The sequence below is a fragment of the Oncorhynchus gorbuscha genome, linkage group LG16 (genome assembly GCF_021184085.1).
Source record: "Oncorhynchus gorbuscha isolate QuinsamMale2020 ecotype Even-year linkage group LG16, OgorEven_v1.0, whole genome shotgun sequence".
NCBI lineage: Eukaryota > Metazoa > Chordata > Actinopteri > Salmoniformes > Salmonidae > Oncorhynchus > Oncorhynchus gorbuscha.
Window position 1 is genome coordinate 58,577,849 of NC_060188.1, and position 12,350 is coordinate 58,590,198.

Consider the following 12,350-nt stretch of genomic DNA (forward strand, 5'->3'; position numbering starts at 1 on the left):
TCTCTCATGTGTTACAGCAACAGACTGCCTGCAATGACAAGCTCAATCTCAACGCTGTGCGTTACAGGGAAGACCTCCTCCTCCCTCATGTGGTACCCTTCCTGCAGGCTCATCCTAACATGACCCTCCAACATGACAATGCCACCAGCCATACTGCTTGTTCTGTGCATGATTTCCTGCAAGACAGGAATGTCAGTGTTCTGCCAGTGCCAGCGAAGAGCCCGGATCTCAATCCCATTGAGCATGTCTGGGACCTGTTGGATCGGAGGGTGAGGCCACAGCCATTCCTCCCAGAAATGTCTGGGAACTTACAGGTGCCTTGGTGGAAGAGTGGGGTAACATCTCACAGCAAGAACAGGCAAATCTGGTGCAGTCCATGAGGAGATGCACTGCAGTACTTAATGCAGCTGGTGGCCACACCAGATACTGACTTACTTTTGATTTTGACCCCCGCCTTTGTTCAGGAACACATTATTCCATTTCTGTGGAACTTGTTCAGTTTGTCTCGGTTGTTGAATCTTATGTTCATACAAATATTTACACGTTAAGTTTGCTGAAAATAAATGCAGTTGATTGTGAGAGGATATTTTTTTTGTTGTTGCTGGGTTTAATCGGATATATACAGTTTATTAGGTACACCCCTCTAGTACCAGGTCAGACCCCCCTTTGCCCTCAGAACAGCCAGAATTCTTTGGGGCATGGAAACATTGCTCAATTGATATCAAAGATACCTAACATGTGCCAGGAAAATATTCCCTACACCAGTGGTTCCCAAACTTTTTATAGTCCCGTACCCCTTCAAACATTCAACCTCCAGCTGCGTACCCCCTCTAGCACCAGGGTCAGTGCACTCTCAAATAATACTTTTTGCTATCATTGTAAGCCTGTCTCACACACACACACACACTATATGATACATTTATTAAACATAAGTGTGAGTGTGTGGGTGTGAGTTGTCACAACCCGGCTCGTGGGAAGTGACAAACAGCTCTTATAGGACCAGGGCACAAATAATAATTTAGCTCTTTATTTAACCATGTCCATTTTTTGTTCATTGAAAATGGTGAATAACTCGCCACAGGTTAATGAGAAGGGTGTGCTTGAACTCTGAACTTTCCAGTTACTAGTCCAACGCTCTAACCACTAGGCTACGCTGCCGCCCCAATGTTGGGTTGTATTGGAGTCTCAGTCTTAAATCATTTTCCACAGTCTGTGCCTGTACTTAGTTTCATGCAATTTAATTTTTTACATTTAAAAAAAAATCTTTATTTAACCAGGCAAGTCAGTTAAGAACATATTCTTATTTTCAATGACGGCCTGGGAACAGTGGGTTAACTGCCTGTTCAGGGGCAGAACGACAAATTTGTACCTTGTCAGCTCGGGGGTTTGAACTCGGAACCTTCCGGTTACTAGTCCAACGCTCTAACCACTAGGCTACGCTGCCGCCCCAATGTTGGGTTGTAATGGAGTCTCAGTCTTAAATCATTTTCCACAGTCTGTGCCTGTACTTAGTTTCATGCTAGTGAGGGCCAGAAATCCAGTCTCACATAGGTACGTGGTTGCAAAGGGCATCATTGTCTTAACAGCACGATTTGCCAAGGCAGGATACTCTGAGCGCAGCCCAATCCAGAAATCTGGCAGTAGCTTCTGATTAAATTCAATTTTCACAGAACCGCTTGTTGCTATTTTGATGAGGCTCTCTTGTTCAGATATCGGTAAGTGGACTGGAGACAGGGCATGAAAGGAATAACTAATCCAGTTGTTTGTCATCCGTTCGGGAAAGTACCTGGGTAATTGCACACCCAACTCACTCAGGTGCTTCGCTATATCACATTTGGCATTGTCCGTAAGCTTGAGTTAATTTGAACACAAAACATACAATGATGATAAGACATGTGTTGTCCTTGTTAATGCAGAGGGGCACCAACTTCAATTTTGTCCCGCACATTGAATATTGTTGGAGAGTCACCCAGATAGGCCAGTCGTGTGAGAAACTCATCATGCAAGCGGTAAGACAATTGAAAATTATGGTCAATAAAGAAAACTTAAAGCTCATCTCTCAATTTAAAAGAACATGTCAATACTTTTCCCCTTGATAACCAGCTCACTTCTGTATGTAGTAAAAAGCACTACATGGTTGCTGCCCAAATCATTGCATAATACAGAAAATACACAAGATTTCAGGGGCCTAGCTCTTTTATGCTGTCAGACATTCCCTTGGCAGCAAGAGCCTCTCGGTAGATGCTGCAGTGTACCCAAGTGGCATTGGGAGCAACTGCTTGCGCGCACTTTACCACTCCCCTATGTCTCCCTGTCATGGCTTTTGTGACATCAGTACAGATACCAACACATTTTGACCACCAAAGTCCATTTGATGTCACAAAGCTGCCCAGTACTTTAAAATGATCCTCTCCTGTTGTCCTGGTTTCCAGTGGTTTGCAGAAGAGGATGTCTTCCTTAATGGAACCCCCATAAACGTAACAGACATATACCAGGAGCTGTGCAAGGCCCGCCACTTCTGTTGACACATCCAGCTGTAACGCATAAAATTCACTGGCTTGTATGCGAAGCAGTAATTGTTTCAAAACATCTCCTGCCATGTCACTGATACGTCGAGAAACAGTGTTGCTTGATGAATACATTGTCTATATCGTTTTTTGGGGCCTTTTCCCCAGCATTGTCCTAGCCATATCTGCGGTAGCAGGAAGAATGAAGTCCTTCACCATAGTATGGTGCTTGACTGTCCTAGCCACACGGTAGATCACCATATAAGACACTTCTAGCCCCTACTTATTAATGGTATCTGTTGCTTTTATACATGTCTTACTACTCGAAAGTTGTCTTAATTCTCGCTCAAAAAACTCCTGTATCTTATTTTTGAAATTGGCATGTTTTGTTTCTAAATGTCTGCTCAAGAGTGGAGGATTCATCTAGCTGTGAGATAGCCAGTGTGTTATATGTGCAAAGGTACTGAGGAAAGGCACTACTCCCAATATAAGTGAACCCCAAATCAATGTAGTCATCATATTTGCGCATATTTGATGGTTCAACGAATCGGCTTCATCAGATTCACAACTGTCAGTGTCCATGCTAGCTGGGCTAACAACAAATGTAGAATTACTGATGCTAGCATTGGATGTGCTCGTGGAAGCAGAACAACTTGTGTAGTCGCCAGGTGCACTACTGCTGGTAGTGTCATATATATATATATATATATATATATATATATATATATATATATATATATATATATATATATATATATATATATATATATAAATGTTCATACACATAGCTCATATATTATACAGCGCCAAGCTAAACCGCCTGCTAAGCTAAAACAGGATCCAGCTCACACACCCAGCAATAAAACTGCCCCCCTCAGCTCTGTTGTTTCACGACCCCCTCTGCTCTCCTGTATCAGATTTCCTGACACACAAATACCTTCTTGTTTAAACACACACATCTGACCCCCCTCTACTGGTCGGGTGCTCAGAGCAGAAGACTCTGCTCTGCACCAATGGGGCTCCTGCTCTGGCTAGAGCAGGTCCGCCTCCAACCCTTCGGGACCATTCAGAAGACCAACACGACAAGACTCCACCTACATATCCCATGTATAAAATCTGCTGTAAACCAATGTCTAAGTCCCTTTTTCACCTGACTCCATACCGAGTTATATGAACTAGGTCCGTGCACGTTAAATCTGCAGGACAAGATATCTTTTGACTCAATAAACTGCCTTTTGTTACAACTGAAATCCACTCTGTCCAGCGTCCGTGATTTGGTCTCGACTCTCCAGTATATAAACACTAACAGTAGCAGTACTACCTGTAGAATTGGTATGTGTCTCTATGGACACCGGCCTTACTTATTTTAGCCATTAATCCATTTTCGAGCAAACGGAATGAGCAGCAGCTACATTTGGCTACATACTGACCGTTGTGGAACGGTTCGTTGTAACGGTTCATGTGATTGGATGTTAATTTTTTGACTAGTCTACCTGCATTTGACAATGTGTTATTTCGCTGAACACTATTTGGCAGTGAAGCGAGGCTACTCAGGCGAGAAAAAAACCTCACCCAAACGTATAGTCCTGTTCGAAAATGTAAATGGTCTGTTTGAAAATGTGAAGATGAAAATAATCTACATTAAAAAACATTTGAATCATTTTATTTGCTGTACCCCGGATGGCATTGCGCATATCCCAGTTTGGGAATACCTGCCCTACACCATTACACCAGCAGCCTGTACTGTTTACACCAGGCGGGATGGAGCCATGGATTCATGCTGCTTATGTCAAATCTTGCATGACGTATCAGGGAACGGGATTCGTTGGACACCGCAATGTTTTCCATTCCTCAATTGTCCAGTGATCGCGTGCCTACTGGAGCTGCTGCGTCTTGTTTTTAGCTGATAGGAGTGGAACCCGGTGTGGTGGTCTGCTGCAATAGCCCATCCGTGACAAGGACCGACGAGTTGTGCGTTCTGAGATGCCGTCTGCACACCACTGTTGAACTGCACCGTTATTTGCCTGTTTGTGGGGGGAAAGCCCAGGCTGACAGTTTGAGATACTGTAATGGGCGCGCCTGGCGATCATCACGCTCAAAGTCGCATTGGTCAGTCATTTAGCTCATTCGAACATTCAATCGGACAGTAACTGAATGAATGCCCCGATACCCGCTTTATATAGATAGCCAAGGCCACATGACTCAGTCTGTAGGAGTGAACCATTTTTGTGAAAGGGTGGTTTACCTAATACTGTGTATATTCTGTTTACATTATTATGTACACATATTTCTATGAATCTCCTTCATTAAGTCTTTGCCATAGGCCCAACAGGATGAACATGAACTACAAAAGCATGGAGAGAGAAAGAGAGAGTAAACCCAAGGGTGTGTGAGTGAGAAAAAGTGGGAGCATTTTATTAACCACTTGCAGACATGGCAGAAATGTTGTGGATCCATTTGTTCCCAACCTGAACGAAGTTGGGAGTTCAGAGTTCCAACTGGCGGCCCACAGGCCAAATTTGACCTGCTGTGATTATATTTGTTGGAAATAAAATACTATAAAAATGCCAACAAATAAACTCCAAGTGATTTTAATTTTTGAAATATGTTCCAAAGTATTCTGACACAGAGAGATCTATGTGATGGTATAAAAACTTATGCAAGGTTTTAAGCAAGGTTTTAAATGATTGTTTTAGTCAAATATCTGTTTAGGCTTCTTGTGGTCAATTTGCCATCTACAATTATTTGTAATTATGTTCCGACCTCCTGACCATCCACTCAAGAAAAAAATTGTCCCGTGGCTGAATCAAGTTGATGATCCCTGTTGTAGAAGAAAGTGCCTTAGAAGTTTACAATATCCAATATCTACAGTAAAAACACAGGACAGATAAACAGATAAACAGGCAGGAATTGCCACTCTGCAGGAAACAGTCATTTAGTTATTTGCAACCTCTTAGTAGTAGTGTTCACTCCTGCCTTGGTATGCTCCAAATCCTCCTGTACAAACAATGTATTTTTTCATCCTCCACCTTGGATTTAGTCTTTATTTAAAAACACCCACACCGCTCTTATCCATCCTGAGCCCTTCCATTGGGGGGGGGTGGAGGGGTAGGATAATTTCATTAGGCCAGTGAGATAGAGTGGAAGGAGAGGGAATGCAGTTTCTTCAGCCATGGGTATCATGTCTCTGGGAGCTGGCTGATGTCAGTTAAATTGGTGTTGTTGAGGATGGCTCGGATACGGTCGAGAGAGTCAGTCTGTCTGATCCGCTCCAACTGGACCTGAGGGGAAGAGTGTGATTGCATGATTGAATTTACCAGATAACCTAGAACCCTCAAACTCAACTGTGGATCTAAGCCAGTTCCACCGTTTTTTTCCCCATTGTTCCCCTCTAATCAGGGACAGATTCAGAACTTGGACAACAGGTGGGTGGAATTAATTATCAGGTAGAACGGAAAACCAGCAGGTTCCAGGCCTTGTATACCCTGGATCTAGAAATACCCATACAGCCATATAGGTTACATCTCACATATCAGGGGCAGCACATCAGAGATAGGGTAAAATAAGCCACTATCAAATAATGTTAAAAGCACCAATGAGGTGCTGTATATGGTTGCCGGGGAGGAATATGGTTGTCATGGTAAGAGGTGTACTTTAGCAGTTGGAGTACCATTGCCATAGTAATACCACGATCATGCGGACCTATCTAATGTAAGGTCAGACAAGGTAAAGATCCATTTTTGTCAAATACAAAGTTATGTCTGAGATCTACATCAAAAATCCTGATCAAATACACATTTTACAAGTAAGTAAGTGCTTATCTATTTCTAGGGGAAGGCATGCATTGCTTACCAATGGAAGCGGAATAGTCGTACATAACCTATAATACATAATTGGAGGTTTATTTGCTGTCCTATATCTATGAATGTTAAACACTCCAGTCTGAAGACAAAAAAACTTAAGTAACCAGTTTGCGATCTCAAACTGGTTGCCATGGTAACCATGCAGCATTGCGGTCCGTACCTGGAGGTTCTGGGAGAGCTTGACAAAGTCCCTCTGCACCTGCTCACTGACGTCCAGCTCCGTCTGCAAGCGCTGTGCTTTGTCCTTCTCATCCAAAGCCTGAGCCTCCAGGGAAGTCTGCCCCCCCACACACAGAGACACACACAGTATCACTACTCCCACAGGATGTTGAGACTTATCACAGATAGGTGAGAAAGGAACAGCAGTGGCCAGTTTTAACCTCTGACCTTGGTTGTGGTGAGATCTCTGAGCTGCTCCTCCAGACTGCTCTTCAGACCCTGGACACTCGCTAATGTCTTGCTCTTCTCTGCCAAGCTGCTCTCCAGCTGGGAAATTAGCACATCAATCAGGCTTATTAATAACTACTGGCACAAATAGTCTAGTACCAAACTTGAAGTCCTCCTGACTTCATTCTGGGGAGGCTGCTAGATGTCAGCACGATGCGTCGATAATGAAAGGGGCTGTGCCTTAGTGGTTCTCCTCTGTCTTTCTCACTCAAACACCCACATGGACATCCACACAGTCCCCGAGATCCGCCTCCCTCCATTACAAGTGTTGGATTTTCAAATCCAACCCCCCAGGAAAAAAAACATTTAAGAGAACCAATCAATGCGTCCACTCTCGAAAAGAGTGGAATATGGAATTATAACGGCCACCTGTCCAGACCAGTGGGGCACCGATCCTCTTGCTGTGTCACGTGGTCTGCACGCCAACAAGGCTACAAACAGTCTGCATTGCAAAACAATGTTAAGCCAGTGGCCTCCAACCCTGGTCCTGGTAGAGTTAGGTGCACAGGCTTTTGTTCCAGCTCAGAACTCAAACGTCAAATTCAACTAAACATCAAGACCTTCATTAACTCAGTTGTGTACATATAAGGCTTGAGCCAAAGCCTACACACCTTGTAGCTCTACACATCTATGGTCAGTGACCACTGATATTGGCCAGGAGTTATTCACATTGACACATTGGTGATGGTAAATAAAAATCACTCACACCTACATTTGTTCACCTTATTCCACACATTTCAAAACAGCAACTACTACTCTAACAAGCCAGTGATTTTAGGCCTAAACTGGGATTATGTTATTGAAGGCAGCCACTCAAGGAAATCTGACTTCACATGCAGACTCCCTACATTTAATTTACCTGTTCTTTCTCATCTTTCACGCGCTCCAGCTCGGTTTTCAGACTGGAGAATGACGCTGGCGGAAGGAGAGAAAAGAGATAGAAGGCTTATTACAGTGCCATTATGATGGTAAATCAGAACATCAACCTCAGAAATGACTCAACACTCATGAATTAGCACAGTTTGCAAAGGGGAGTGATGTGTGGGCTACTAAGCAAGCAAACAGTGTTCCTCCAAACTATTCGACTGACACAAAGAGCAATCAAGGACGTGTTGATAACTTGGGCCAGAATTGAGCCATTGCAGAACACGGGTTTTCTGCACGGCACTTTAAGCAGTGTATTTCATTTGAACATTTCTGAAAACAAAATAGACAAAAACAAAGCTGTGATGCCACATGAATGGTATTACTAGCAGTGAGGCATGTTATTCTATCATACCCATGCGGACTAAGAAGAGCGATGTGAATGGCTAAGACATTCAGCAAGGTACTTAACCCGAGTCGCACCTGTAACTCGCTTTGGATAAGAACATCTGCCAAATGACTAAAATGTATGTGCTGTGACATCCATAATCCTAAATTCCTATACCAATTTGGCATGCCACATGCTCAAAAACATTACTGCAGTGAGTGAGTTTCTGTGTCCTACAGTCATTAGTCCAACATTTACAGCATTAACACACACAAACAGCCTCAGTAGGTTCGTCAGACAGTGTTTTTCGTACCTTCCAAGATGTCTGAACAATCACCAACCGAGAAAAAAGGACAGGAGAAAAAGACAGGTTTGAGAGGGTACAAAGGAAAGGAGGGGGAAAAACATCTTCAGAAAATGTGAAAGCCTGGATCTTTTATGAAGTTCAAAGGAAAAGCAGTGTTCAGTTGCGCTGAAGAGTTCATTATGGGACCGTGAAGCTGAACATTTGCTCAGCATGTTTTATCCCTTAACTCTACTCAAGTGTGTACTAATGACACAACTACGTCATACAAGTTTGAGCTAACGGTGATATTTAGCATCTTCGGCTCTTGGAAAATGCAACTTCGAAGATTCTTTATTGCTCGTATTCACTCTCTGCTCCTACAGTTTCCTCATTGGGTGTCCAGACATCTCAACTCAGAAACATAGATAAACATTACACCTGCCCAGTAAATACAGATCAAAATTAAACTTTTGGTAAATCTGGCACATGACTCAATAGATATAGCTTGATTAATGAGCATGAGGATTATAGCGCAACTAAGTAAATTTTCATGAATGCCAAATATACATCCATGGTTCTTCTCACCCTTCTCTGACCTATCCTTGTGTCAAGCCTCGGGAATGGGAAGGGGAGCCTCACCTTTCTCCTCCTTGTAGCCCTCTATCTCCATCTGTAGTGTGTCCTCCAGGTTCTCTTTGAAGCACTGCTCTGCCTGGAGCTGCTCCTTCAGGAACAGGATCTCCGCCTTCAGCTTCTCTTCTAGGTGGTCTGCAGCCGTGCGCACCGCAACTATGTCCTCCCGCAATTGCAGCACCAGTGGTTGTAGTTCCTAGAGGGCAGCAGAAATAGTTGCACGTACCAATTTAAGTGAGTCACACTAGGTATACATGGTGAAAGAATTACCTGATGGGCATGTAAAATAGCTCGATAATTTGAACCAGAGATGGTAGTCTGCTTCTGAGGACTATGCATGTGGAGAAGTGTATGGTGATGATTTACTCATACATTTCAGTTGCTTCCACCCCTTTTATACTGGTTACTCTGTTCTTCCAAGATTTCTGTTTTCTTCATTTACTCCAACGTATTCCTATTTCTATTCCTCATTTTAAAAGCTATTTTAAGTAATTGAATACTGCAATATGAGTTTATATGGGATGGGAAAAAAATAATCAGTTAGGTGGTTACGAGGGTTTAGCTACCGCACTTTCAAGGTTTGGATTCAATCTAAAGACTTGTTCATGTCAAAGCGGTCAAGAAATACACTATAGAATCTTTAACACCCCTGAAGGGCCCTAGTATGCTGTCCCCTGTCAGTTCATCAAACAAAGTCAGTGATATATTACCTGGTCAGACAAGTGGATTGTTTCAGTTCTGAAAGACAGATTCTGTGCAGGTCTGCTAACATTACTAGAACTTTACAATTCCAGGAGAAGTATTTAAAATCTCAGGAACCACATCAACATGACGCTCCTATAATGTGTGCAGAATCAGTGCACCTGGAACGCAACCAAAGTCTTAGAATATAACAAAGCTAAATCTAGGCTTAAAATATACACTACATTATCTGTCTTGGATTTACCTCTTGAATATTACTGTGGTTTTCTTCTTTGTCAATGCTAAGAAAGCATGGTATGTAAGCATTGGGGGGAAATTAAGAGCCTGGATGGTTCTTGCAATGAACTCATGTTTATTATTCAGATGTCAAGAGACATTCTGTAAATCTATGAATGTGTGTGACAAAATACATACAAAACAAATCCATGGCTATGGTTTACAGTATTGAGATGCGCCTGAGAACAATTCTCAAAACGGTGGCTGTGAATGATTGTCTCGTACTTGCACCGTGGTGGGTAGTTTGAAGTCCTCCTGCTGCTGGAGAGATAAGTGGAATCGGTGTTTGCCTGTTAGGCTGTTGTTGTCCCTCTGCAGTCTGCTCAGTTCGTCTGCCACCTGCTCCCTAGACTGCATCAGCACTGCCTGGTTATGGCAAAAACAGCACTCCATCAAATCATGTCATCACCCTCTTTCCTCCTGATGATTCAATGAACTGTAAAATGGAACTGCCGACCACAGTCTTCAGGTGTGATTCACTGGCAAATAGAGGCCAAACGTCTGCCATCTGGCAGAACACTCCATCACATTTCCACCAGCTCTATCTCTTTGGCAGGAGAAACATCCTCCATAATTCCAGAAAAAAGCCAGTTGCATCACTAAATCAAAGGCACATGCAGTGATGGAATGTCCAAATGCTTTGGCTGCCATCTTTTTTACACCGTCTTTCTGGAATATATAGACATTATTAAGACACTGGAGGGCCAAACAAAGGCTATATTGAGAAGGTGTAGTAGAGATGTGCTGCTCACCATCTGTTCCTGTGTGTTCCTCTTGGCCTGACTGAAGGCCTCCTGTAGTGTGTTGAGCAGCAACTCCGACTCGTGGACTCTCTGCATGAGAGCAGCGACCTGAGACACAAAGAAAGAAATCAGCATGCTCCAAGGGATAACTGAGCAAACATACAATCTACAGAAAAGGAATGATGTATGCTGATTTATCCACATTCCAACAGGGAGCATTGTACATTCTTTGAAGATTATAACTAACTACTCAAACAAAGTAAGAGCTATGCATAAAGATTACTTTACGCTTTTTGCATAAGAACTCTGAATTGTGCGTATGTGTGTGTAATCAGGACAGACCTTGGCAGTGGTTTCCTCGTTTCCCTTTTTCACAGAGTCCTCCAGCTCCTGTTTTTCACTCAGGGTTCTCTCCAGCTGGTCGTTGGCCTGCCGCAGCATCACCTGGAGCTTCTTTACCTGAGAAGTACCAGAGAAATGAATGGGAGAGATCGGCACCAGTTAACACACTAAATCAGATGGTGCAAATATTTTCTCTTCATTTAGGATTTTTGTCGACATATTTATTAGAATTCATATAGCCACACAACATATGCCATTGAATATGGAAAGACTAAAGATCACATTTATCTATAATAAAGGACTTTGATTTTGAGATTTACCTTCCCTTTAAGTATCCTTGGCATTTAGTAAAGATTTCAGAAAGTCCAACTGTAATGGAGTATCTCAGGGAGGGAGTTACCTGATCACGTGTCTCTGCCTCCTGGCCCTGGATGACTTGCAGCTGTTTCTCGTAGTTGGAGCACATGTCACACCGCCGGCCCAACTTCCTCCCTGCGTTCTTCACCTAGTGACAGACGGCCAAGAAACCACTTAGGAGGAATACCACATGGTAAATACGTCTAGGAGAAAGATGTATATATAAACTTTGGGCTGTCCATGAGTGCAGACTAAACTGTACACATTTCATAGCAGTGTGAAGATTGTTTACTTTATTCTACAGTACCATTTCAACACTTAGCCTACATTGTATTTCTCCGTTAGCCGGTAATAGCCGGCTTTTGGCCGATAAAAAAATTGAAGAACTGATTAATCAAATCGGCGCCAGACAAATTGTCCCGGAGACAAAATAATGATTTTTTGCCTATTCATTGATGGAAATACGTTTGACTGGTCATGCTTATCGGACTATAGATTAATTGCAGAATTTAGGGGAATGAAATTGGCATGTGTGCAACATACACATGGTACCTTTGAGCATAAAATCTGTCAGACAGCGCAAGAGCTGCTGCTGCATCTCAAACAGCAAATATTTTTTACTACATACGAGTTAAGTCTTACCTTGCTTCAAAGCAGCCTAGCCAAAATCAGAACATATCCATGAAAGCAATCATTTTATATAAACTTTCTTTCATTGTCCAGTAGCCCAAAGCACAATCCTAGTCATATTAGCAACCCATGCCGGTTGTTGCATATTAGATCTCCCCTCTAAATTTCAAATAGATATTTTTCTCTGTCACAAACCGCTCACATGTGCAGTTGGCTTTTGAGAGTTTTCCAGCTAATTGCATTATGGAACGAACATTTGCGCTGTAGCCTACAGTCTTGTGCGCTTATGTGAAAAAAATGTTTTTGGGATTG

General features: G+C 42.8%; 1 protein-coding gene across 3 annotated transcripts in view; it reads right to left on the reverse strand.

Annotated features, from left to right (window-relative positions):
* Positions 1–4,893: 4,893 nt before the first annotated feature.
* LOC123999608 (rab GTPase-binding effector protein 1-like) overlaps positions 4,894–12,350 on the reverse strand; it is a 34,541-nt gene continuing 27,084 nt past the window's right edge. Inside the window, exons 11-20 of one of the 3 annotated variants that reach the window (XM_046305534.1) lie at positions 11,452–11,556; positions 11,052–11,168; positions 10,719–10,817; positions 10,192–10,332; positions 8,995–9,184; positions 8,383–8,394; positions 7,677–7,732; positions 6,758–6,856; positions 6,531–6,647; positions 4,894–5,788 (exon numbers count right to left, since the gene is read on the reverse strand). In XM_046305534.1, the coding sequence (XP_046161490.1) occupies positions 5,687–5,788; positions 6,531–6,647; positions 6,758–6,856; positions 7,677–7,732; positions 8,383–8,394; positions 8,995–9,184; positions 10,192–10,332; positions 10,719–10,817; positions 11,052–11,168; positions 11,452–11,556 (1,038 nt within the window). In that variant the 3' untranslated portion in view covers positions 4,894–5,686. The other 2 variants (XM_046305535.1, XM_046305536.1) reach the window with 2 other exon arrangements.